Genomic DNA, 27,790 nt, shown 5'->3' with positions numbered 1-27,790 from the left:
GCAGGAAGCCTGTCAGGTCAGGCAAGAAATATAAACTGGGAAATTCTGTTTTATTCAGCATCTATCAGCCTGTAAATGCACGTAGAATTCAGGAAGGTAAAGGGGTTTGTTGCTCAAGGCCTGGGAGTGTGAGGGCAATAGGAAAAGTTGGTTTGGAGAAGTGTACAAAGCCAAGGAGCCACTCACATCAGAACTTATTTCTTTTATTTTGTCTGCCTCTGAGCGCTGAGGCAGAAGTCATGTGAGCTGCTGAGCTGCAGGGACAGAGGCAGAGGAGAACGCATGCATCAGAGCAGCGTGCTGCTGGAGCCCTGATGGGGAGAGGGAAGCAGAGAGAGCCTGTGAGGGAAAAGGCAAAGTGGTAGGAGCTGGAACAGCAGCAGCTGCTGCTACTGTGCCGTAGCTCATGCCCAGGAGTCAGCTCTGCCGTTAGCATGCATCTCTGAGGGCTCAGATGCTTCGGGTTCAAAAGTCCTAGAAGATCTGTGGTACTCCCAGGAGCCAAGTGAATGCTTTTTTTTTCCTGCAAAGATCTGTCTGAGGACTCTGCTCCTTCTCCTGGACTGAGAGGTATTTTGTGTGATTAATTTGTCTCTTGTTTAGAAGCAGGCATGGGATCTGGAAAAAGATAAGGCAGGGTTTATGCCAAAGCAGGTATACAGAGAGGTGGTAGATTTCTCTCCTCCTTGTTTACAGAGGAATTTAGGGAGCAAGGAGCCCCTGTCACTAGGATGCTGTTTGACTTAAAAGATGGAGGATGGGAGAGAGAGGGTTAAAGCGTGGGGGTGGATCTGAGCTGCTTCCCATCTGATTTGTTTCTCTGTGTAATTTCTGAAAGTGGAGGAAAACTTTCCTTGTGCAGTGGTGGAGAAGCACATTACATACTGAGATGTAAAACTTACATTTACTTTGAATGTGGTTTATTTAAATCCCTGCTTGGTAAACTACAGTTCTTGCCACAGCAGTGTTCCCCATAACAGGTACTAATTTTACAGCTCTTAATATTCAGTCGCTGTGATAGCAATTCCGTCTCATTCCCTCTCTTTCCCTTTTCCAGCATCCTTCCTCCTGCAGCCTGCACTCTCCTTCCAGTCTCTCTTCTGTCTGTGGGGTCCGTGGCCTCTATGGATGCCCCTGTACAGATTTTCCGTGATGAGCTGGACTCCACCTGTGTGCCAGGGCCCTGTCAGCCATCCAGCACCAGCAGCAGCTGGACCCTGGGCTGGGTGGACTATGATAGCAATGCCACCGGGAACTTTGAGGACACCCAGCACAACCACACCAGCATCTCCCCCTCCATTCCCATCATCATCACCGCTGTCTACTCCGTGGTCTTCGTTGTTGGCTTGGTGGGAAACTCTCTGGTGATGTTTGTCATCATAAGGTAAGAGGCTTTGCTTGAAAGAGATGCAAATGGCTGTCCTGACATTTGACAGCTCAGGGGGAGTTTATGGAAGCTGTCTGGATCTGTATATATCAGGAGTTGAACAAAACAAAAAGAGTACCCAGAATGACCCCAGATATTTTCAGGCACAGAATCTGCCTGGATGTGCAGTTGCAGAGAGAAGAGAGAAGCCGGATAAAGGTGATGAATCCTGCAGCCTGTGAGAAAGGTGGTTGGTGCCCCTGAGCTGCGTTGATCGGGTGCCCTCTAGGGATGAAAGGCTGCTCTTGACTGAGAGAAAATGGGAGAAAGAAACTTCTGCAGGGTACCTTCTTTTTGTGATTTTGTTTTCTCTCTGCTTGTGAGAGCCATGGCTTATGTGTCCAGCTCTGTGAACACAGATATTTTGCTGCCTCGTTGCCTAGAAGTTCTCTTAATGAGGTAGGAAAAAAAGAAACAGTAAGAATCACATCTGTTTAATGTAAGCCAAGGGATGTTGTTTCTCTGCTTAGTGGTGTTTAACTCCAGTTGTTGGCATCGCCTTGAAGAAAACAAAGCAGAGACAGGGAGGGGTCTACTTTTCCTATTGTTTCAGGAAACAGGAGAAAACTGTATATCTATGTCAAATAGTTTTTCATGTTGAAATACATAGTGAAATGCACCGATATGGGTGTGTTGTTATATATTTGTGCCTGCACTATTCTCTCTCTCTCTTTTTCCTCTTTCAATTTGTAATTTGTAATAATTCCTGGACAGTGGCACTCAGCAGGGTTATAATGACCAAAGAAATTGAAATCATGAAACTTTTCAGTCTCTTCCTTCATATTCTATATGAATCTTGCAAAATATTCTGGATTTTGATTTGTTTTTTTTGTGTGTTGCTTTTTTTGGTGGGTGAATGGAATATTTGGTCAATAAATGAAATCACCTTGAACACAGGAAGAAAAATGGGGGGATTGCAAGTGATCTTGTTTACAAAGTAAGCATGATAAATGTCAAACAATTGCAGAATGATGAAATAACTCTGTCAGGCTTGGTATGGGAGGAGTTAACTGGAACCAGTGAAGTTATTGATGATGGGCTTTATAAAAGATGTCTTAAAACTGGGTGAATATGTTTGAAAAATGAAAGTGAAATCTCGTTTAAAAGTCAGTTCAATAAATAAAGATTCCCATGGTCACTGCAGGGTAACCGGTTTGCTCCATCTTTGTGATGCTGTAGTTTTTATATCTCATCGAGCTATTTTACCCTTCATTCAGAGTAAAGATTTAATTTATTTTTGCACTTAGCTTTCAAGAAGAGAGACTTCATACTTAACACAGATGTTAAGTATGCAGAATTTTTCTAAGCCATCGATCATTTAACAGTACAGTGCTGACTTGCCAGTCTGGACAACGGAAGAAAATTCAAACTTATCCAGAACCCTGAAAGTCAACATGGATGGATTATATTGATTCATATATATTTCCCTTTTTATCTTCTTCTATTACCCTCCCAAGATTATTTTTGTGAGGGTCTAGCTAGCTTTGACTCCCTCTCCACCAGATCCTACTTTAGTCTTAAATACATTGTAATTACATTACAAATTTAATTGTATTCAATATAGAACATTTAAAGATTCTGAATGTTTATGCAAGAGTGTATTTTCTTTTCATTTTTGTCCTAGTTTTTCATTGCCCTTTCTATTTCCCACTCATCCTCTCCACGAATGTATCTCAAGATGGGTTTTCATGACCCACTGAAAAATGCAGATTGTACTGATGCTTTATGTGGAAAGCCGAGGTCTGCAAAGACAAAGCCGGCAATGGGAAATCCTGTTCCCTAGCCATCCCAAATTGCTTTTCCTCCAGGTAACACAAATTCAAGATGGAGTGATGGCTTGTCTTTACCACCAGAAACACTGGGTTTGCACGAGTCTTCACTGTTTCTCATGTCTCCAAACTCCAAATCCCTCCTCCTGAAACCTACTGGACTGGCAGGCAGCACAGGCCTGGCTCCTACTCCCTTTGCTCCTTTTGACTAACACCTGCTACTGACACATAAATTTTCAGTTGTGGTAAGGAAGCAAGTTGTGTAATGACATGGTTTACTATAGATTTATCACAGACCTCTGCTTTTCCCAGGTTGGAGAGCTGGTGTTCATCTATCTCCAGGGGTGAGGGAGGAGTGAGATTTTTTGTACCCTCCGTGATGAGAAGGAGAAAGGTCTCATGGTGACACTGCAGCCTTCCTGAGACAAATGGATGTGTGTTCCACTTCAGTGAGTGCAGAAGTGGCAGCAGGAAGTGCTTTAATGTGAACTTTAAAGGAACACATTAAAGGAACTTTAATGTGTTAAGAAACCCCTCTGATACAAAAACATCAGAGCTGAAATAGGGTAATAGAGACATTTTCCACTGCTCCTCAGGTATCATGTATTTGTCACTGCATGTTGGTGACCAGTCATTCCAGCTCTTGTAGATCTGTGTTGAAGACGCAGTGGGAGTTGTACATTAGTACTGTGGTGCCAGTATGACTTGTTAAACCATGATTCAGGAAACCTGGATTCATTCTTCCCTTGGTTTTACTACAGGGATACAAAGCACTGTTCTTACCTATCAGAGTGATCAAGGTCGCTTTGTGGCCCTGTGGCTCAGTTTCCTCATGTAAAATCTAAGTATTGATGTTTACTGTCTTTAAACAAAAAAACCCCACAGTTTTAGTTTTAGCAGTTAGACGTATAAGCCCAAATCCAGTCAGTCACTCAGAATCCTAATAGAACAAGACCAGGGCTATTGTAAGCACTCCAGATTCCTCAGGCACATAAAAAAAAAAAAGCTTTTAATATGCTGAAAAAAGAATTAAACCTGCATCCTTGGCTCTCTCCTTGCAGTTGATACTAGTGCTATGAATGGTTTGCAGGAGCTCTCCCAGTGTTCAGATTAGCTGCATGGTCTATGTATAAGTACCAAAGGTCTGCTGGCAGACCAACAGCCAGCAGGACACAAGGGATATAATGCTCACCTGAAGCTGCTATGTGGGAAGAATGATATGGAGGAGAAGAGGAAGAGAGAAATGGATTTGTAGAAACCAGATAAAATTATTTGACCTTATCTGAGTGAAGTTATACAGCTGTGTGCATCTTGACATGGTCAAAGTCCAGCTCAAGCCCTCAGGGCTTTTAATCTCTGGGAGTAAAATAGTTGGCCAGTGTTGATAAATAAAATGGCTTGTCCTTGGAAACATGGTAATCCTTTTCCTTTATTCTCATCTTTCTCCCTCTTCCTTCCTCCTGACTTTATTTCTCTAAAATTTAGTTCTAGCTTAAAATAACGTGCTGAATGAAAGCTGAGTTACAGCTTTAACTATGGATTTGCTCTTACAAAAACCATAAACATACTCTGATAAAAACTCTGTGGGAGTCATGTGACTGTCTCTTACCCACTTCTGATACACTTTTTGCATGCGCCTTACCTCCATTGTTCCTGAAGTCATTTACTGACAACAGTTGCTATCATCCAATTCTTAAATAGCCAATCCTGTTATTTCTTTTAAAATTACCATTGACGCTTCCAGTGAACTGAATAATTTTCTGCATACAAAAACAGTTTTAACAGGAGGCTGTGTCACATTTATGTGTATTCATTCCTAAGGGAACAGAAAAAGCTTCTGCTTAGTCTAACGTTTAAGGAAAAAATATAGTTAGTAAGACATTTCTGCTGTGATATTCACAGAACTGAGTAGCATCTTATGCAACAGGAAGAGTTTATGAAGAAATGTCAGCTAAACTCAATTTCTTTCAAGACTGTTTCTAAATCTTCCCTGTCATTCATTCCAAACACTAATAAAAATATTAAAATATGTATATTAATATTAGATTTGACAACACGAAAACAGTACTTTAAATTGTTGTCCTAATTTTATTAAATTACATTTTGAAACAAAATTCTGAAATGAAAAATGAATCTGCAGAAGAGTTGACCTAAATGAATTGCCTCTTCTTTATTAATTGTAGCCAGCATGATTTCATTCTTTAATGAAATTATGGAATTGGCTGCTAAGTGTAAAGACCTAGCTGCAGCATACTGTTTGAAGTTTATGGCTTTTAACCTGTTTTTACCTGATGGACAAGCAACATCTTATTATTAGCAAAGAAGTATCAAATGGATTGAGAGCAGTTCATCATGGGACCTGAAAGAACATCTGACCTGACCTTGCAGACTGGAGGTTCTTTTGGTGGATTCTTTAGGATCTGGCCTCACATGGCACCATTTCAGAAAGACTTTGATTACTAATCACTACTGCCAACTTTTACAGATGGCACAAAGACCAGGGTAGCAGAAAGAGAACAGGTTTATAAATGACAATATTGGTAGTTTGAAAAACATCACTTCTTTAAACAAAATTGGAATGTTTTTAATATATTTAATACCCTACTAGACAATAAGTAAGCAAGACCTGGGATTTATAAGAGATAAGAAATTCAATGTGAGTTCCCTAAAAGATGCTATGATAAGAGCTGATACTGAGACACTAGAGAGAACACAGAAAGGAGTTGGAAGGAATATTTATTGGAGAGCATATTAGAAGGAGGCTATAGCTTATAGTGCGTAATCTGTTTGGCTTGTGGAAAGATATTTGTTGTCTTCCCAGACACTTCCACTGGGCTAGCAGCCAGGCATAACTAGAATTAATGACTAGAGCAAGAAAAATTATGGGGGGTCCTTTTGTGCTGACAGAAAGTGAAAAGATACAAGCACTTCCCAGTCTGGCTGCTGGTGAGACAGCAAGTTTGAGACAGATCATCAGTACTCAGGAGGGAGAATGCGGGATACAACCATGACCCTGGCCAACACGTGGTGCAGCATGAAGGTGCTGGAGACAGATTGTGGCTTAGCCCTTGGTGAGGGGGCAGAGAGAGGGAAGAATGGGGACCTTTCATTTTGTTTTTCCCAAGAGAAGATTTGGAATTTGCTGGAAGGGTGTTGTGATGAGAAATCTTTAACCTAGTGACTTTGACCTGGGATTTGCTAAGGGTAAGGAGGGATAATCTTTACTGGCTACTTACTCTCACTATCTATTGAAACTGATTAGTTGGTCCCTATCTGAAATTCTTTGACACAGGTGAGTTGCCAAGGAGAAATTTAATTTCAGTTACATATTGCTTTCCAAAGGAAAAGAAACCGGGAAAACTTTGATAAAATCTACTTCTAGGAAGATTACCTCATGTTTATCTTTTGGTCCTTCCATCTGTAAGAAACTGATAAGTCTCAAAATGCAGACCCTGTGCTCTACTCTTGAAGGCAGACTTTGTGATTTGATCATTGCTATACTCTTTTGTGGATCCTGAGAGGCATTAGGAAATGCTAGTGTGAATGTCATCTTGTCTGCTGGTTGGCATGAGTGCACAAACTGAATTAACTTTGGGGTAGGATTGTGTACAGATGGAGAGAGGACATGGAAAGAGGAGTGTCTGACCAGTGCTGGCATTCTGCAAACTATAAAATAGATATAAATAAGGAACATATGAAGGTGCACAGCACTTTTATGATCATATTGGGAAGTTTGCAAGCTAGTCTGTTTATCGTCTTTGAAATACTTAATTATGCTGAAGCCAGAGGGTTCAAATCTCATTAGACTCAGCTTCTAATCCCTGGAGAAGTGAAAATTAATTCTAGGAAGTTGGCTATTTTCAATTTTCAAGACATTGTTTAAACTGAAAGCTTTTTTTTTTTTTTTTTTTTTTTTTTTTTCCTACATGAATATTAGAGCTCAACATATTTTTCTTGAATGCATGAGTTTCCATTAATGCATGACAAGAGTGCATGGAGAACCTGTTTTCTCCATCCACCAAGCCACCAGTGAAGTGCACAGCACTCTTCCTGGCTGCTCTTTGCTACAGAAGTTAGTGCTACTCTGAAGCACACTGTAAGCAAGCATCTAGGCTTCCTGAACCTAGCTACCCTGCACCTGGAAGACAGAGGATTTTACATTTGCTGATTGACTACGTAGATGAGTCAGTTTCTGACTGCATTGTCAGTAGATTATCCGTGGTGTTTAACACAGAGCAATTAAGAAAGTTCTCCTTGAGAAATGGTAGATGAGAACCCGCATGTTAGAATTAGTTCAATTAAGCTATCCAATACATTAATTTGCTGCTCACATGCAGAAGTTTTTTACCTTGCTGCTGGCTGATGGACAGCATTGCATTTTAATCTTAGATATGGCTTTTGGAATTACTGGTTTGTTAAGGCATGCTGGAAAAGAAAAACGTTTTCAATATAGGGGCTCTCAACTGTGCTTTTCAATTGACTGTCTTTATGTTTCTTGCATTTCACTTGCCTCACCTCCTGTGGAAAAGTATGTACTCAGTTGGAATGCACGATATTCATTCCCAGGACCCCTATGTGAGAGGCATCTGAATTCTTTCTTTATTTCTTACCTGCAGAAACTTTTACTTAGGAGAAAATGTTCAACAATATCTGACTGCTTTCAGCCAACATTTGCATAAATAGCTATCTATGTAGCAGGAAAGTGAGACCCTAAAAAATCTGCTCTCCCTGCTATCCTTGTCCTCCTGCACAACGAGATTTTGTCTGTTTGCCAGCCGTTCTCAGTCCTACAGCAAGAAAATTCCTTTCATAAAATCATAGAACAACAGAATCATTAAGGAATGTGGAAATGTACCATAGAGATCACCAAGCCCATCCATCAATCCATCACTACTATACCCATTAAACTCAGTGCCACATCTGTATGTTTCTTGAACATCTCAAGAGATGGTGACTCCACCACTATCCCTGGACAGCCTGTTCCAATAATCTCCCTCTCCCGCAGACATAGAAGAAGCATTTTTCTTTGCTTTGGGGGCTCACAATGTCCATGAGGAATATATCCTTTCAAGACTTTTAGAGCAAAGAGAAGAGTGGACACTGCCAGAGATGGAAACTCTGGAAGAACAAATTTCGGAGTATTGGAGTTTCTAACACTAAACATGTTTCTCAGATGCTCTTGAATTCACAGAAAAATATTAAAAGTCCTTATCACAAAAGGAAGAAAAAATATCCATTCTTGTAAAGTAGTGAGAATTTTTCTTCATTTTTACCCGGTCATATGTAAACTTTACTTTTACTGTCCCTAATTCAGAAGCTACTTGTTAGGCTAAAGAAGGAAATCTTCCATATCTAATTCTAGATCTTGTTCTGGCTCAGCCCATGGCTGGTTCAGGGGAATAATGGTAGCAGTAAACCACAAGGATTTTAATGGCATCTTCTGACATTCAGGTAGATTATGCTTCCTGAGTGGAACATGAAAGCCACGATCATGTTTTGCTTCTTTAAGCTGCCTACAAATAGGCACCTGCAGGTGTTTATTAACAAACAAGATTTCACTTTAGGACATGATTGTGCGGGCAATATATGCAACCTTTTGTATGCAACATTTATAATAACTTTTGCCTTTACTTAAAATGTTTTTGTGATGCTCTCTCCAGTGCTAACTTCTGTCTGTCATTCAAAAAGTAATAACAACATGCGAGCACAGAAACTACAGCATATTGATTTTTGTGTTCTTCAAATGATCTCAATCTTAACTTCATATTATCATAAATCTCTTATGTTGAGTTTGAAGATCCAAAAGATGGCTGAGTCATCCTTTTGAATTAATATGTTTGGAATATATCCTCTTCCTTTTTTTTTTTTTCTTTCTTTTTTTTTTTTTTTCTCCTGATGCAATATTATATTGAGCGTGCCCTGAATACAGCCTTGAGATTTAGAGCTTTCATGAATAAGCTTTTGAGCTGCTTGATCTCCATATACATCACCCAGAGGAACCTAGTGGAACAGAGCCTGCATTCTGGTGATAGGTGGTTTTGCAATTCGCTTTTAGACATGCTTAGCCTTTCATTTACATTCACTGACTCAGGTATCAGCCAAAAATATGTTTGTTATATCTTGAATTTCATGCCTTTATGTTTTCACTCTGGTATTGCAGCATGCTGTTGTAGTATACTTGTTAGACTTGCTCCCCTTTCTACCCATCATTTCACACCACAGGGAATTTTTCGATCTATTAAAGCTATATGACAAATCTTCTACCAAAGTCTCAGCTTGTATTAATTTTATTAACGTTATGCTTTAGGTTAGCAGCTACACTCCTCTCTTCTAGAGATAATGCCTTTAAGGGGCACTTCTAGTAGGTTTGCTAATGCATTTTTACTTTTTTTCTGAAAGTAAAACTAGCATGCTTCCTCCTTCCATAGCCACAATTTTACTGATAAGCTTGGATTGGAGGTGCAATTTCTTTTTCCTGTTTAGTGTCTTAAAAAGATGTGCAAAGTAAATTCTGCTCCAAGAGGAAAAGTTCAGCAATGATGGCTCAGGTGAGAGATTGGGGAAATTTTCTCAAGGTCAATCTAAAGTCAGCCTCAGAGAACTTTTCTCTTTCAGAAAAAGTTCTTAGGCTAAGTGGTGATAGTTAAGAGAAATTTTCTTGTGATATGCATATAAATCACAGAATTGTAGGGGTTGGAAGGGACCTCTAGAGATCATTGAGTCCAACCCCCCTGCCAAAGCAGGTTCCCTACACCACGTCACACAGGTAGGCGTCCAGTCAGGTCTTGAATATCTCCAGAGAAGGAGACTTCACCACCTCCCTGGGCAGCCTGTTCCAGTGCTCCGTCACCCTCACTGTAAAGAAGTTCTTCCACACATTTGTGCGGAACTTCCTATGCTGAAGTTAAATATCATTTTAATGTTGCTTCTTAAAAAACATTATCATATATGCATCCAAAAAATTACATCTAAAACAGTTTTCCTTCTCATCTTTTACTATTTTTTTTTTCTGCAGGGTTTTCACATATTCTCTGATTATTTGAAATATTCAGAGAATTGGGTCCTCCTGATGGCTTAACCAGTAGTCACAAAATCTACCAACTAGTTTAAGCCATTGAAGGATTATCTGTTTCTTGAAATAAGATGCTAGCACCTGATTTAGCTGTGAGACCTTCCATTCTTATGTTGTATCATTCCTGTTTACCTTGCTAGAGTAATTCAAGTGGTTTGCAGTATTTTCCCCTTAAATAACATTCAACTATTTGAATCAATATTATTATTATTATTATTGTAAATATGATTCAATTGCTCCCTTATTCCATCATTATTTTCACCTTCTTCAAGTGCAGATTTGGGCATAGGGGGAATGCTCAAACCACACAAAATATTGCCTCCTATATTTTAGTGCAATAGAAAAGCATTGTACAAAAGCAGACAATTTTCTCATCTTGAATTAGACTCAGGACTCTATCAGGGTCCACTTCAAAGTGTCTGCAAGCCACAGTTCTTGCTCCATTACATTAGCTGGACTTTTGATTAAGCCGGCAAACACATATCTTCAGAGGCATCTAAGCATTTAATATTTTTTGGATCCAAAAATTCAAAAGGAGTTTGGATGATTGAGTTCAGACTCTCAAAGGATTTTCTGAATTTATGAACTCCTAAATTAATGTGTGATTTAATCCATATTGCCTAACAGCTTAAAAGGGCAATATCTTACTGAAGTGAAGGCCAATGTTTCAAGCTCTTTCCACTGTTATTTTGACATAAAAGAGATTTAGGGTGGCATCAGTGAAACGTGTTTGTACTTAGCATTACAGAGGTTAACCAGTGAACCTGAGTAAGGCACCCATCATTTCTTGGCTGTGCCTGGAAGAATTGATTGCCTAAACATAATAAAGTATTAGTTGGACCTGTATTCATTATTCTCCACTTTTTGTTCAAAGTCTGACAGAGAAGAGGTCAGAGTCTTTCAAATGCCTGTTCTGGCTGAGGGTGAATGGTGCAAGCAGCACCTGCCTGTGGTCTCTGAACGGGGATAGAATTGGGCAAGGCCAACTGGTCATGGACCTGCCAGGTCAGTGAGCTGTAGGGAAGCACTGGGCATACAGGAGGTAAGGCTATCAAAGTCAGCACTATTATATGTATGTGCCTAGGAAATGAACCAAAACCTTCCACGGAATTTTATAAATGGAATGGCACACTATTTTATATAAGTGAGTATGTGCATATAGATTTGATTTTCTTATATTGGAGGTCGTATAAATGCTTATGCTTGGATGTCTCTGAATTTCTTACTACCTATACACAAAAGACATCCTTACTGTTGGGTCAGTGCAGTGAGAAATATTATTTTACTTATACGTGCACAGAATGCATGCTCTAAAAAAAGTAAAACTGCTCACTTTACGTTTATAATATCATAAATAGTATGTATACAGAGAATGCTCTTCATGTTGCAGCTTCAGAATTTTGAAGTTACCTAAAAAATTAGTTGTATTTTACAAGGGGTCTTTCCCAGTGCAAGTGTGATGGGTAAAGAGGACTGGGAATATAAAATGTACATTGACACGTAATTAAACTGTGTCATTCACATACATAAAGAATGAATTAAGTTTGCAAGGAACAGGAAATGTTTGATATAAAGGCTTTAAAAGATTTGAATTTTTAAGGCTAAAAAAATCCTCAGATATCTCTCATTAAAATTTTCTAATTTTCTTGAAAATGTAAAGATCAAAGAATTTCTTCTGTTTGTGAAAACAAACTTTTCCTATACAAATGCTTGGGGTAATTTTTGAAGATCCACAAAAAGCAGTGATTCAGAAAAGCTAGCAATAATTTCACCTTTGCTTACCATGGACAATTGCATTTCATTTAAATATTTCAGTATTGAGCCTAGTAAGTTGTCTTTGGCTGAACAGCTACTTAAAAAACTGCAGACATTGACTTGAAGACAGAAAAGATGGAAAAATTACTCCTTATTTATTTATTTGTGCATTTCCCCATAATAATCACTTTAGTTTTTGGTATAAATCTGTCATTGTTTATAAGCCAAGTCTCTCTGGCTGTGACTCTTAAGTATTTGTCCTGGTTACACTTTTTGTTCCAGTCTGAAAGAGCTCTTCAATTTTTGCTATTTTCTCCTTGTGAAGAAGTGTAGACTTTCCAATCAAGCTGCTTCTCAGTGTTCTTTTTGATCAGCTACATGTTTTGAGAAATCAGTCCATTTTAGCATAGTTTTGCTGTGTGTTTAGTGAGTTGGTTTTTTTTGGTTTTTTTTGGTTTTTTTTTTGGTTTTTTTTTTGTTTTTTTGTTTTTTCAGTTTTATAACTCAGCTACATGGCTTTTATTTTTTACCCCATGGGGAAATTACCTAGTCTGTTAATGTGTCTTGGATTTGTTCTCCACCCCTCATCTTCTCATATTTGTGTTTCCACAGTGTCTTATGGGCTGTAATATGGCCTACAACACAAATGGCCTCCTCTGCTGGAGGACATGTTAAGGAGGTTGTTCTGGAGGTTGTAGAGAAGCCCATCTCTGACTAGCGGGTTCTTTCCCATCTTTATTCTGCCTTTGATCTTGGAGAATCTCAAATCATTTCAGGGGGAAACTGAAGCATGGGATAGAGAACTCATGATGGCTGTAGAGCATTCTCCCAGGAAGCACATACCAAGAATCTTTGTAGTTATGTCAGGTAGTTGGTATCTGGGATTATTGGTATCCCAGTATCCCATTTACCTTCTTTTCCCACTCAGTTCTTGCTTCTATGCTTTAAACCAGCAATTTTGATTTATTTTCTCAATTAATTCTAATTAGGGTAGTGTGGAAGAATGAATGCTATTTTTCACACTTCATGTTGGTCATTAAAGCACATACTAACCCATATTTTAATTATTTGACTTACTGCCTAGTCATATTTTGACAGCACTTTGAAGATCTGCTGAGTATATTTTTTTCAAATTAGTTTTGATTTTACATCACACTTTTAAAGGTAAATAGACACATTAACCAACATGTTCACAATCTGAACTGATTAGGTCTAATATTTCCTTTGTAAGTTCATTAATGAAGCATAGCAAAATCTAGCTGAATGTGTTTCTTTGTGTGTTGAATGTATACCTTTTAGTTTAGGTACACATTCAAAATATGTGGATGAAATAGTTTTAACAATGAAAATCTGTCGTTGAACCTAGAAATAAATTGATAGCAACGGTGAAAGGGGCAAAGCATTTCAGAGAGGAGAGTTAAGTATATTCCTATATTAGTAATGGAAATGAGAGAGGCTGTCCTTCATGCTTTGTGTCCATAGCAGAGCTGGCAGTAGCCCTCTGCACCCTGGTACTGAGGCTGTGCCCACAGAGTTAGACTATCATCATGAAGAACAAAGCATGGTCCTGTTTGAGATCATATTTTTCTGTGTAATAAAGGTTCTTGCCACATGAAAAAAACAAATGCTTTGTTTTGATGAAATTAAAGGATGCAGAGAAAACATTGCTATCATGTTTTTTTGTTTTTGGTTTTTTTTTTGTTTTGTTTTTGTTTTTGTTTTTTCCACTGAGATATCATACTTCAATAATTATCATACTTTATATTAGAAATCACGGTAGAGGAGACTGGAAAAAGCTGGAGATAAGAAAGGAAGAGAAATTGGAAATGTAGGAGCAAAGAAGAGAAACTTCTAGAACTGATACAAGATGGCAGTCTGGCCCAGCAAATGTAACTATTAACAGATATTCCTCTAGGGGAATGAAATACCTATTGCTCCTACAAAACAAACTCAGAAAATTTGTAACCACTGACAGCAACAAGAGAAGGAAACACAGAACAATTTTGTCACTTGCAAATGTAACAATGATATTTGTTTGTAGATGTATTTGAGAAGATAGCGTGGAAATCTGTATTTGAATATTTAGGTTTAATTTATTCATTATCTGGTTTTACATGTAGTGGGTAGCTGTAACTCATAATGTAGCTGCTGAGGGACTGAGAGAAGGGTGTTTACTGTTAATTCAAGGGTCCTGAATATGTGCATTTCTGTCAAAAATCTGAAATGATAGCAAAAAAAATAACAACAGCAGACTGGCTGAAAAATTGTTACATACTTGAACATAGTCACATAAACCGTACTTTTTTGTCTTTCAGATATACAAAGATGAAGACAGCAACCAACATCTACATTTTCAATCTGGCTATGGCAGATGCACTGGTTACCACGACTATGCCTTTCCAAAGCACAGAGTACCTGATGAACTCTTGGCCATTTGGGGATGTGCTGTGTAAAATAGTTATTTCAATTGACTATTATAACATGTTTACCAGCATATTCACACTGACCATGATGAGTGTTGATAGATACATTGCTGTATGTCACCCTGTGAAGGCTCTGGACTTCCGTACTCCTCTCAAGGCAAAGATAATCAACATCTGTATCTGGCTGCTGTCCTCGTCTGTTGGCATATCTGCCATAGTTCTTGGAGGCACCAAAGTCAGGGAAGGTGAGTGTGAGAATTCAAACCTGAGACTTTATTTTATTTGACACATTGCTTGGAATACTGACTACAGTTGATTGATTTTGACTTCAGTAATTTGTGCATATTTTACACTTAGAAGATCATTCACATTCCTTGTTTCAATAAGTATACCTAAATTTCTGACATTTCTAAATATGACATATAAATAATTTAAGCTCAGATGTCCTTGACAACTTAAAGAATCAAAAGTACTTTAAAGCACTATTTGTGCTAGACTGAGACCATAAGAAAATAACAACAGACAGCAGGGGGAGATGGTCAGGAATTTGAACATGGTTCAAAGACCAGATGAAACTTGAAATGTAGGCTTAGAGTTCTTTTTATAGGCATTGTGAGAGTAGTTCTGATGAAGTTTCAAGAGCAGAAACTAGATTGCTTCTCATCAGCATTAATGTTAAAGCTTGGGAGCTTTTTGTCAGCAGTCATTTCACAGAACTTAAGGATCTTGTGAAAAAAGGAAGAAAGACAGTAGAAGAAGAGAAAAAAAAAGGTAAGATAAATGCTAAGAAAATCACAGTGTCAGAAATTCTTATTTAAAAAGGAGTTGAGGACATGTATGTAGACTTGAAAAAGGCTGAGAATAAGCATCCGTTGACGAACCAAGAATGCAGAGCATGGCAGGGAAGAAACTACAAGAAAATAAAGTCAATCAATTTGTCCATGGAGCACCTGTAGACTCTACTTAAAATTTATAATCTGTGAAGGACTGCAGATTTAGCCCCTATATCCAGTGACTCATTACTAAATCTGTTCTGCTACAGAGTTAATCTTATTCTGAAATCCTTGAGAAGGGCAGATATATATTCTTCATACCAACAGGTGTACCAGCAATGTGGGTGCAACACTGTGTCTTCAAAAAGCTCAAAACCTTTAACGTATGTCCTGGTGTTGATGACATCCTGTTATGTTTGGCTTCACAAAATACAAGGCATACATATTTATTTAGTAGTAGTGTTGTCTGGGGTGTTTAACAAGTTGCTCATTTAGCTGCCTTTTCCACTAGGAAGTTTTCACTCCTCCCCGGAGAACTGGTAAACTTTATGTAAGGGCACAGTTTTATCTGGGAGAGAAAATTAATGTGGTGTGTTTAACAGTTTGGCATAGATAAGTGCAAACGAAACAATGGTGTTCATCAATAAAACAGCTGCTCAAGGGCTGTTTTATTTGATTGAGGATATTCAAATTTTTATTTTATTTTATTTTATTTATTTATCTATTTATTTATTTATTTCCCTGTTAGTCTTACAGTAGGTGTGTGAGGGGAGAGTGTCTCTGGAAACATCTTTTGGACATCTGGGAGTTCAAGCCTCCCAGTTTGCAGTGCTGTAACTCTTCTTCCCTATCAAGTTCTTTCAGGCCCTATAAAGCCATGTGCAGCTCAGGAAAAAATCACTTCCAAACACAGAAACAATTAAATGCCTTTTTCACACCTTGTGGCAGGTAGATATCTTTTCCTCCTGAAGTAGCTATTAGAGATACAGCTGGGCCAAATGAGGTTGGAAATCATCGGTAACTGTTTGTCAGTCCCTACTATTCATCCCTGCATGTCTGATCTACAGTGCCTCTTGAGCATTTACTACCAGTTATATTTTCTGGTGTGTTCATGAAGTGAACTTGTGCTGAGGCAAAGGGGATCCTCCTGACAGCTGGAGCTCAGGACAGAAACTTTATTTTACATTGGTAACAGTAGCTGCCATTTATATGCTATGGGGCCTCTGTTTGCTTTGGATTTAAACAAATCAACATCAAACAGAAACTGACTATATTTAAAGATTCAAGACCATGCTCAATTAGTCCTTTTTACTCTCACAGTGCAGGATTTCTCCCTGGAGTGTCCTTCCAGATTCATTTTCCTTATATCTGTATAAATTTTTCCTCTCTGGACTTAATGGAGCCTTTATTGCTGAAGAAGCATTTGCTTTAGAAAAGAAAGGGCACCAACGTGACAACTCAGTTGAGATGTTACTAAGATATCTAATAGAAATAAATATCCTGTACAAGGATTGAGATGAATCTTAAGTGGTAGATTATCAAATATTTTAATAAATCTTTATACCAAAGTGCCATCTGAAGTGACGTTTTCTTAAAATATATTGATACATTGGCTTCAGAGTGGACAAAGCACTATAAATCTTAAATGCTTATTTTATGACACTGTACTGCTATACCTAGTTCTGAACTTCAGGAAAGAAGTACCCCAGAAGAACCCTGGGTTTTATTCTTTCCCCAAACACCTGAAGATGATCATGATATTGTGTCTCTGACAGGGATATTTATTGGTCATTGATGTAAACCACAAAGAAGTAAAAGGATTCCATGTGGCATCCGTGTCATTGGGAAAGACAACTTTATTAATTTAGGATAAGATTTATTTTTTTTAATAAAGTAAATTTCTATGACATCTAAAACAGCCATTACATTTATTTTTGATAATTTGGGCTGCTGGAATATCACTGTCATTTATGAAATTAAATAAAATGTAGCAAGCATTGCTGTATTTTTTTTCTGTGAAGGAGATAAAGAATTTCTTTTGAGAATGTTCTTATTAAAAATGTTTCCAAAATTAAAACTGAATCAATTATACTAATGCTTTCTTTTAAACTTTTCAGAGTATACTTATGCTTATATTTTATTTTTATTTTTGTATACATTAAATTTAATGTTATATTAGTGCTTATTTGTACTTATTTGGTATACTGGTATACCAGTACTTATTTTAATATTAAAACATTTGTTTATATTTGTTACATACTTAATTCCACGTTTTTATAACAATAATTCATATTTCAATATAAAATTAAAATGATTTTTAAAAATTATTATTTTTTAATGAAAAGCAATGTCAGAATTATCTGCTGAAATTCACATCATGTGAAACACTGCAAACTACTTTTCTTTTCCAGATGATTTTGATTAGGAAGGAATAATGTTGACACGTTAATGCTTTTGAAGTCATTTCTGACCTTTCATTTTCTATTACTGGAAGGGCTGCCTGGATTCTGAGCCCTTTGGTGGGGGATGGTGGCTGGGCTAAACTTGCCCTTCCACCTGCATCTGAAGGTTCCAAGCTTTCAGCATGACTCCAGGTGTTCAGCAACACCTACCCTCCTCTCAGAAGTGGCAGAAAAACACATGGATTCATGTGGCTTTCTCAGGAAGATTTGATTGGAATAAGCATTTTAAGCAGCAGGAGCTTTTTGTAACATAGTAATTTGGATAAACCCCTGAAATTAGCTCAGTAGATATGAAGAGGGAGAGTTTCAGTGAGTGAATGGATGTGGTGTAGAACAGTCATCCTTGATCAATCACAGCTCACGTTTATCTCAGCTGCACATCTTACTGCAGCTTTCAGAATTATTTTCAGCCTTCAGAATCATCTGTTAGATACTATTTCCCAAATTTCAAAATATTTAGCTTCATTTTCAACTTTTTATTTGTTGTTTTAGAATTTAACATCATCCAGTGATACCTTCCTGGTATCTAACCATGGGCATCTGTATGATACCACAGTGACAACTTCACACACAAGCGCACACACACACACAGCTGTTTTTCACAACAATATCAGCTACCACATCAGCTTGATTTGTGAAGTACTTTGTTAGCAAGGAAATACAGTTTGATGGATTTTTATTCTGACTAGTTCTTCTGGAGACATATGAGAAAGTGATGCGCAACAGCAGTTTGAAGCTTTTCAACCATAGGACTGATTCAACATAGCCTGTAGATACCAATTTGCAGAGGAATGATGAATTTTGTAGGGGAAAAACAAAACCAAACCAAAGAATAATGCAGTTTTTGAGAGGAGAAAATGTAAGATACAATTTGGAGTGAAAAATCCCTGTATTACCTTGACTTGTCTTAGATGAAGCTTAACTGCCGATGGTAGTTATAAATTTACTCCTCTTCTTGCTTTGCTATTTATCTTATCTCTTGTTTTACTATGTGGTTTATACGCTAGAAGGCGGCCATGAGGTCAGCAAGTGAAATTTCAAATATTTCATGTCTCCTTCTGTCAGATGGAATATTTCTGGGACATAAAGGGATCAGATCCCATGGTCGCTGCACAGTCTGTATTTTCAGTGATGCGATCTTCAGAAAGAGCAGCTTTCCTTTGACTCTGCGTGTACACTAATTTTGTTTGCTTCTACTTGACTGAAAAGAATCTGTTGCCAGGAAGTAATTTTTCTGAATGCAGGAATTTTCATGTATTCAATTTACTCTGAAGAAGACACATGGGAAAAGACTACAACACAATTATTGCACACTGGCAAAATCTTTCTACAATCAAAAGCTCATTGCACTGCCACAATTCATAATATGAAAAATCTGCCTCCTTAGACAGACAAAATCTTGTATAATTTGATAATAATTATGAGTTTTCCACTCAATTAAACCTGGTACTCTTCCTGGCTTTAAATCTCAGTCTGATTCAAATGGAAAAAAGAATTGTTCAGCCTATTTTATAAGTTTTTATTTTTCTGCTTATGTTTTTAGCTCCTCCTGTGGGAAATTACATTTATCCAATGTTATGCATTAAAAAAAACAACAACCAAAAGCATCTCTATGTAAGTAATTTCCAGAGAAAGCTGTGTAAAACCAATTTCAGTGGTAATGTAAAGCTTTTCATTGAGTGATTTAATGATAACTCCATTTGTTAGTACCACAATACAAGTTATCACTTTCTCTAGCTTATACCATGATAATTATATTATTTAGAATATCTAATAATACAGAAAATTTCTTTTTCTTGTGTCTTTCTTTCCTAGATACTGCTAGCACTGAATGCTCCTTGCAGTTTCCAGACAGAGACTATGTGTGGTGGGACATCTTCATGAAAATCTGTGTCTTTGTCTTTGCATTTGTTATTCCAGTACTCATTATAATTGTTTGCTATACTCTGATGATCCTGCGTCTTAAAAGCGTACGACTTCTCTCAGGGTCTCGAGAAAAAGATCGAAACCTGCGCCGCATCACCAGGTTGGTTCTTGTGGTTGTGGCTGTTTTTATTATCTGTTGGACTCCTATTCACATTTTTGTGCTGGTTGAAGCATTAGGGGATGTGTCCCACAGTACAGCTGCTGTATCCAGCTATTATTTCTGTATTGCTTTGGGGTACACCAACAGCAGCCTCAATCCTATCCTTTATGCCTTTTTGGATGAAAACTTCAAGAGATGTTTCAAAGACTTCTGCTTCCCTTTTAAGATGAGGATGGACAGGCAGAGCACCAGCAGAGTTCGGAACACCGTGCAAGACCCAGCTTATAGGAGGGAAGCAGATGGGACAAACAAACCGGTATGACTAGTCGTGGAAATGTCGTCTTATTGCCCGCAAGAGAGAGAAGAGTCCAACGATCTTGGACTGACACAGATTACCACTGCGGTTTGAACTAGACTCACTCAGATGGACATTTCTGGAATATTTAAGAAGTCCTAGTAGTTTGAACTAAACCAAGTTAATTACTGACACACACGGACATCCTGAAAATAAGTTTGAATGCAGAGGACCTGATTAGTGGTCAGATTTTGGCACCATGGTTATGATAGTTAAGCAGGTGCTACTACACATTCTTTGGGAGAGAGGAGACGCTTATTGTTGTGCTAGATAAAGAAAGCTCTGGGTTTTCTCTGTATACTGTAAGATTATCTTAACTGATATTAAGTTATAATGCTAAGTTATACCAAAAGCATAGATGATTCCGTGATTTGTCCAAATAATGATTGCTTCTGAATTATATAGTTTGACAACATGATTCGTCATACTCTTTTACAGTAAGGAGTGTTATTTAGGTTTCAGCAGAACACTACCAGAATTAAAATAATGATTCCCCTCAACTAATGTATGTGTAACATTTGTCTGTTCTGTGAAAATACAGCTTAAGCATGAACTGCCTACATATCAAAATGATTTTATTGTGTCTGTGTATGGTAAAGCATTGCAGTGTTTAAAAATACTAGCACTTAAGGAAAATTGTTAGTATATCTTTCGCACGTAATTAATCACCCATGTGTAATGTTTTCTATGTGTGTGATTTTCCAAGATGTTTGTATACTTATGAGTACAGATAATATAATATTCATTTTCAGAGTGTATTTTCATCAAGAGACTATAAAACTTCACATTATTCACTTGTTACATGACTGATGAAAAACTGCGCCACATTCTTTATATGGGTATAAATAGTTTAATTCCATTTTCAGTAAAGGGAACATACATACACAAAAATAGCACTGTTCTTATTTTCCTGAACTCAAAATAAACATTCAAAGAGCTGTTGATAGAAACTAGTGAATTAGCAAATAGATTAACTGGATTGATACAAAGGAAATGAAGGCTAAATATGTTGTCTGGTTTCTGGTAGAACTGTAGAATCAGAGTTTGAAAGATCCATGAAGTGAACAGGGACATCTACAGCTAGAACAGGTAGCTCAGAGCCCTGTCCAGCTTGACCTTGAGTGTCTCCATACCTGGGGCATTCACATCTCTGGGCAACCTGTTCTAGTGTCTCACCAGTCTTACTGTGAAAAACTTCTATAGATGCAATCTGAATCTCCCCTCTATTAGTTTGAAACCATTTCTCCTATTACAACAGGCTAAAGAGTCTGCCCCCTTACTTTATATAGTTCCCCTTGAGATACTGAAAGGACGCTATTAGGTCTCTCTGGAGCCTTCTCCAGGTTGAACGGCCCCACCTCTCTCAGCCTGTCCTCACATGAGAAGTGTTCCACCTCTTGGATCATTTGTGTGGCCCTCCTCTGGATGCACTTCAACAGTTCCTTGTTTCTCCTGCACTGAGGACTCCACATCTGGTCGCAGTATTCCAGGTGAGGTCTCACCAGCACAGAGCAGAGGGGCAGGATCACCTCCCTCACCCTGTTGGCTATGTTTCTTTTGACGCAGTCCATGTTTCTTTTCATGGTTCCCATTTTCTTGATATTATACAGTTAATTTGATACAGTCCTATGAATTCAGTATATGTACTTGCTTTCCTATGAAGATGGAGAAACTAAAGCACAACAACACTAATTACCAGCCTGTGGAAGGTAAATCTGTGGCAAAACTGAACCTAAACTTCAACTTGTAGTTTTTCATCTCGGCCACCAACCATCTTTCTGGTACCATTATTCCTTATGCAAATCATGTCTAGTGTGGGTGTTTTCACTGCATAGCAACTTTTCTGAGAAACACGGGCTGATTTCATCTTACTGGAGCAGCCAACCAAAAATCCTTTTATGCTCACAGGTAAAAATAATGAAATTTGTTCTTGTAGCTATCCGTACAGTGGAAATTTAATTTTCTGGATAACTTCATCATCTTTTACTATCAATTCAGTCATGTATGTAAAATATTTTTAGTATCAGGTCGACAAGTTAGTGCTTCTACATTCACCTAGCATTGCTAAATCAGTGCTGAGCAGTCACTGATGTCTACAAGCCCTTCCATGTTGCTGCCCTGGGAAGCAGAAGCATGAAATTCTGGCTTTGGAGTTTAGTACTCGGGAGCTAACTGCACTCATGCAATTATCGTTGTTAACAAAAATAGTGAAGGTAATTATTTCTCAGCAAGTCTAGCACTTTCTAACAGTGCATGCATAATAAGTGAATAGCTGACCTCAGAATACTTGATTTGATTGAGGAAATGAAAGATGCTCACAAATCCGATTATGGCTCTATCTTCCTACTCTATCTCCATCTTTCTTTCTTTCTTTTTTTTTTTTTTTTTAAATATAAGTTTAATTTTTATTTTTTATTTTTGGTGTGTTTCTCTGCAACATGCATACACAATAATAAATAAAGTTCTGACCTTTAAATAGTCGCAAAAAGGGAATGCTTTGTGTAAAAATTGACAGTTGGAGGTATTTGTCAAGTTAGCAGTAAATGTACTGTGAAAGAACTAGGGCTTAATGAATTATTTGCACTCCAAAATGTGGTTTCTTTTTAATCATATTTTACCATTGCGCTGCATGTGTATATCTGTATTACAACAGAATTATTGCTCTACACTTTATGTACAATGCTCTGCATTGTAATGAAGAATCAGTGTTCTTAATGTGTAAGAAAAGAGCATTCCAATTGTCGATTTTTTTATGATTATGCTTTGAGAAACAAGAGTATCTTCCCCATAAAAGTTGGAGGAAATAATGAGATCCTAATATTTTTTCTATTATGGATATGCAGGGTTTTAAAGCTATATGATCTGTGTTCTAAAGATTTCTTTCCATGGAACATTAACAGTCAAATTAGTCCAGATGCAGCAGAAGGGAGTCTTGGAGGATTTATTTTAAGATTAGCTGCTGTTCACTGAACAGTGATGGAAATTTGCCCAAAATTTCTTCCTTTCTTTTTTTTTTCTTAGTAGATGCAGTTGATGGGAAAAGATATAATAAATAGAGTAATATTATGATTTTGCTCACTGGACCTGCTTCCAGATGATTAAATTCCCATTTTTCATTCAGTGGTTCTCAGACTGGAATGACCAACTGACAAAAACAATTATTCTCACAGGAACATGTATGCTGACTTTGGAAACCTGTACTGAAGCCTTGTAAATGGCCTTTCGTTCTGTGTAATTCTGGATGAATGTTTTGCCTTCACTGTTATATAGTCTCCTATTTCCAGCCCTTGTGCTGGACAAGAGACAGGGTAGCGGGGATGGGCTGTGCTGCCCCAGAGCTCCAAGACAAAGGCAACATGGCTTGGCAATCAGCCTTTCCCACTGCAACTGGCCTCAACTCTCTTCCTTAACAGGTTCCAAAAATCTGATATTGCAAATGTATAGTATAAGGACATTTGACCTTTTAGTGGGGTCATCTCACTCTTGTCTAGAGGGAGTGTTAGGGAATCACCTTCTCTATCCCCTGATTCTTTCAGTTCCAAGATCTTCTACATGAGAAATAGTATCCTTGTTCAGCGCAGTTATTGTTCCAAATTGAGGTGATTAATGATGAACATTTTTGGTTTAGCATCTGCCGAAGTATCTAACTGAAGCTGCCACTCACACTGTCTTACAACAAAAAACTGGGCAAAGAAGAGATCTTCAGATTTGCATAAATTATGCTCCTTTCCATGTTTTTCTGGTGCTGATACCAGATGGGACCAAAAGAGCAAACTTAACACATGATGAGAATCGTATTATTTCCAGTAGTCTCAGAGAAAAAGTGATTTGTGTTGTTCACTGTCACAAATCTAAGACAATTGACTGTTAGGTGTCCTGGGTGAAAAAACTTGTCATACAATCTACATCTCAAGTGTCAACGAAAAGCTTTCAAAAATGCTCATGCTTCTAGTAGGCCTTGGATATCTAATTTCATTTGTGCCTTTAAATACCTCTTCTCTACAATGATGTAGCACATTATTTTAGAGATACCCTCTGGCTATTAATTCGAGGGAATACAGGGTCCATTAATTTATTGAATCATAGAATCATAGAATTACCCAGGTTGGAAAAGACCTTGAAGATCATCAAGTCCAATCGCAGCCTAACCAGAACCCTAACTCTAAAAATCCTACACTAAATCATATCTCTGTGTACCACACACTTGGAAAAACAAAGATGTCGATTAAGTGTTGTTACCACAGAAAGAGATGCAGCACCTGAAGGGATGTCCAACATACCAAACTGCTTTCCAAGTTCAAAGAGAACATCCTCTAAAAGCAGTCACCTGTCAGGGAACAGAACTTTCCCTAGAACTTCAGACCTATTCAGTTCTGCCAAGTTATGGTGAATGTGAACAGACCATTACTGAAATGATACAATTGCTTGTTGTAGCATGTTTGATAGACTACATATTAAAATATTGAAATGACATTTTTTTCTGCTTGCAGCTGTTGTAATCATCTAGAAAACTTCTACATGTCAGCTTTTAGTCTGACATACTCTTTTCTTGTTAAGTGACCTTGACCATGGAAGGATGAGTAATGACAAACTTTTGGTGATTGTTAACTGTGGAAAAAGTGGAAAAAATTGGCAGCAAAGCTAATTTATCTCACTGAATAATGAAGAGAGTTAAACAAGAAAAAATAAAAAAAGGAGTGAATGAATGAAGGCAGCAAGGCAGGCAGGAAGGGGGAAAGGAAGAAAATTAAGCTACAATTAATCTTTTATTTCTATTCTCTTTTTGTGAAAAAATGGAGAAAAATGTAAGAAAGAAAAAAATATTCTGCACCATAAATTTCAAAGTGCTCGTATGAAGGCTGGTTTAATGTTGCTTTTTGACATGATTTTTTACTCATTAGACACATTAATGAAAGGTTTGATGGATACAGATATGGCCAGCAATGAAAATCCCCTTATTTTTACTGTACCACCTCCTCCCAGAGATGTGATATTTCTGCAGTGCTAGAATTCTGTTCCATAGAATCAGAGAATAGCTTAGGTTGGAGGGAACCTTAAATATAAACCAGTTCTAACCTCCTACTGTGGTCAGGGCTGCCCCCTACCAGCCCAGGCTTTCCAGGGCCCACCCAACCTGGCCTTGAGCACCTGCAAGGATGGGGCACACAGAACCTCTCTGTGCTGTCTGTTTTAGCATCTCACCACCCTCTGAATAAAAAATTTCTCCCTAACATCAAACCAAATTTTCTCCTGTTTCTGTTAAAAGCCATTTCCCCTTCTCCTGTCACTGTCAGACTGCATAAAACGTCAATCCTCTTTCTGCTTGTAAGCTCCCTTCAAGTAGTGAAAGGTTTCAAGTGCTCCATAGAGACTTCTCCAAGCTAAAGAAGCCCAATTCCTTCAGCCTTTCTTTATAGGAGAGGTCTGGACCTGAGCAAGGCCTTTGACATGGTCCCCCATCACATCCTCATCTTCCAAATTGGAGGGAGGTGGGATTCGATCGGGTGGAACACTAGATGGATATACAATTGGGGTTGAAAGGCCGCAGACAGAGGGTGGTGGTCCAGGCTCTTTCAGGTGGATGGCGTAACCGGCGGCGCCCACAGGGGTCTGTCTGGACCCGGTGCCTGGCTAACATCTTTATTAATGACATCGATGAGGGAATGGAGTGCACCCTCAGCAATGTTGTGCTGAGTTGACACAGAGGCTGAGTGGTGCAGTGTACTACGGTGGAGGGAACAGATGCCATTCAAGGGACTTTGACTAGGCTGGAAAGCTGGCTCCGGGCTGAACATAATGAGGTTCACAACGCGCAAAGTGCAGGTTTGCACTGGGGCCGGAAGAGAACCCCAGGCACCTGTACAGGCCTGGGAGAGTTGTCGCTTGAGGAGCAGCTCAGCTGAAATAAGACCTAGGGGGTCCGGATAGATCGAGAAACAACTGAGCCCCCAGTGCTGCTCTGGCAGAGCCCAGGAAACGCAAATTGGGATCTGGCTGACATCAGGATGAGGGGTGGTCAGCAGAGGATAGGGAGGCTGATGTCCCTCTACCTTCTCTGTGAGGCGGCCATCTGGAGTACTGGTCCGGCTGTGGGAGCCTCAGTACAGGATAAAAGATGAACTGGAAATTTTTGTGAAGCAGGTAGATGAGGGCCACAAGAGATTGATCAGGGGGCTGGAGGCACCCTCCATGAGGACAGGCCGAGGGATTGGTTGGTTCCCTGGAGAAGCGAAGGTTGCGGGGTTGATCCTGCAGTGCAGCCTCTTTCACGTACGCTCGAAGGGAACTTACATCCAGGAGGGGAGTAAACTCTTCTGAAAGGGCTGATATATAGCAGGACGAGGGGAAATGTTTTTAGAGTTGAAGGAGGCAGATTTAGTTGGATTGTTAGGGCTAAAGTCTGTATCTAGAAGGGTGGTTAGTCCTGGAACAGCGCTTGCCCATGAGGGTTTGTGGATGCCCCGTCCTTGGGGTGTCAAACCAGGTTGGACGGGGCCCGGGCAACCTGATCTAGTAAATGTGTATGTTTGGTGGCCCTGCTAGGCAGGGGGGTTGGAACTACATGATCCTTGAGGTCCCTTCCAACCCGGGTAATTCTGTGATTCTGTGATTCTGTGAGGTGCTCCAGCCCTCTGATCATCTGTGTGGCCTTTCTCCAGAACCACTCTAACAGCTCCACATCCCTCCTGTACCATATCTAAGTACTTCTGATTCTGCCTCTGTAGCAGGGCTCCAAACTGAAGCCTGTGAACTGTACAAGCTGTTCGAAATGTATTAACCATTGTTTTTTTTCATATTATTCCGGCAGATGACAGAGAAATAACATTCAGGTACTGAGAAATTCCATGGTGAGTGATTGAGCAATATATTTATGTATCAATATTTTCAGAAGAAAATACAGCCACTGATAAAAACTCTCACTAATTTGAGCCAGGGTTTCTTTTTGTGCAGGTAAATGAATGTCATCCTTGCAAAGAAGAGTCAGATGATTATGCTGAGATAATTTTCAATTTCTTATCAATCCTGTATTGGTACAACCATTGTGATTCTCTTGATTTTTTTTTTTCCCACTGAGGTATTTTCTTTAGAAAATGTAGAAACAGCAGAATTTATTAAGCTTGTGATAACTTACCTAACCTGTCAAATAAATAATTCTTTTTGCCTGGATGAATCAAAGTGCTTCTTTTCTAACAGTATCTAATAACAAAAATGTTCTGGTGGTAACTGCAATGTGATTTTTTTGCAGCTTGTGTTTCCATTTGTTCATTTTAGGTTACTAAGGAAGTGAACCAGAGGGTTCCAATTAGGCAGAGATGATAATGGACACTGAGAGGTAACAATAGTCTGTCACCACAATGCTAGGACAGAGATATGGGTTTTGAAACAGAAAGTTGAAAACTCAGGAAAAAAATTACTTTTAATTTAATGTACCGCATTATATGCTTTATGTGTAACACCAATGGCTAAGATATAGTCCAAATATTATTTATGTAGTTGAACTTGAAAGCTAGGAGGAAGTTTGACATCAAGCCAATATGAAGCTGACCAGGGATATAAGACAAATTCTGGTTTATAGGATACACAACAGGTGCTACCACCAGGGAAGCTGGAGTCCAGCTTTGTTCCAAATCCACACTCAGAACACTGTGGCACTTTGATGGATGTCTCTCTGTGAAGGAGATCTAGGGATTTTAGGCTTAAACAGGGTGTGATGGGAAAGGAAACAAGT

General features: G+C 38.5%; 1 protein-coding gene and 1 long non-coding RNA gene across 3 annotated transcripts; both read left to right on the top strand.

Moving 5' to 3' along the window:
- The first annotated feature begins 206 nt into the window (after positions 1 to 206).
- OPRK1 (opioid receptor kappa 1) lies at positions 207 to 20,855 on the top strand. Of its 2 annotated transcripts, XM_015855660.2 has the most exons (5): positions 207 to 570; positions 1,058 to 1,384; positions 14,338 to 14,690; positions 19,496 to 19,706; positions 19,933 to 20,855. In XM_015855660.2, the coding sequence occupies exons 2-5, from the start codon at positions 1,125 to 1,127 to the stop codon at positions 19,934 to 19,936; spliced, it is 828 nt and encodes a 275-aa protein (XP_015711146.1). In that variant the 5' UTR covers positions 207 to 570; positions 1,058 to 1,124; the 3' UTR covers positions 19,937 to 20,855. The 2 variants fall into 2 exon arrangements, with proteins under 2 accessions (XP_015711146.1, XP_015711145.1); XM_015855659.2 differs by having other exon boundaries at positions 210 to 570; positions 19,496 to 20,855.
- Positions 20,856 to 21,215: 360 nt separating this feature from the next.
- LOC116652958 lies at positions 21,216 to 27,228 on the top strand. Its single transcript, XR_004306218.1, has 2 exons — positions 21,216 to 25,483; positions 26,681 to 27,228. It is a non-coding gene; the product is annotated as an uncharacterized LOC116652958 (long non-coding RNA).
- Positions 27,229 to 27,790: the final 562 nt, after the last annotated feature.

The sequence above is a fragment of the Coturnix japonica genome, chromosome 2 (genome assembly GCF_001577835.2).
Source record: "Coturnix japonica isolate 7356 chromosome 2, Coturnix japonica 2.1, whole genome shotgun sequence".
Lineage (NCBI taxonomy): Eukaryota > Metazoa > Chordata > Aves > Galliformes > Phasianidae > Coturnix > Coturnix japonica.
Note: the sequence above shows the minus strand (reverse complement) of the source record. Positions and strands in the feature narration are given on the sequence as shown.

Excerpts from the sequence above, each read along its gene's own strand:
- OPRK1 (XM_015855659.2), top strand. The coding sequence starts at position 1,125 with ATGGATGCCCCTGTACAGATTTTCCGTGATGAGCTGGACTCCACCTGT. Across the intron at positions 1,385-14,337 it reads GTGATGTTTGTCATCATAAG|ATATACAAAGATGAAGACAG; the intron begins GTAAGAGGCTTT and ends TTTGTCTTTCAG. Across the intron at positions 14,691-19,495 it reads AGGCACCAAAGTCAGGGAAG|ATACTGCTAGCACTGAATGC; the intron begins GTGAGTGTGAGA and ends TTTCTTTCCTAG.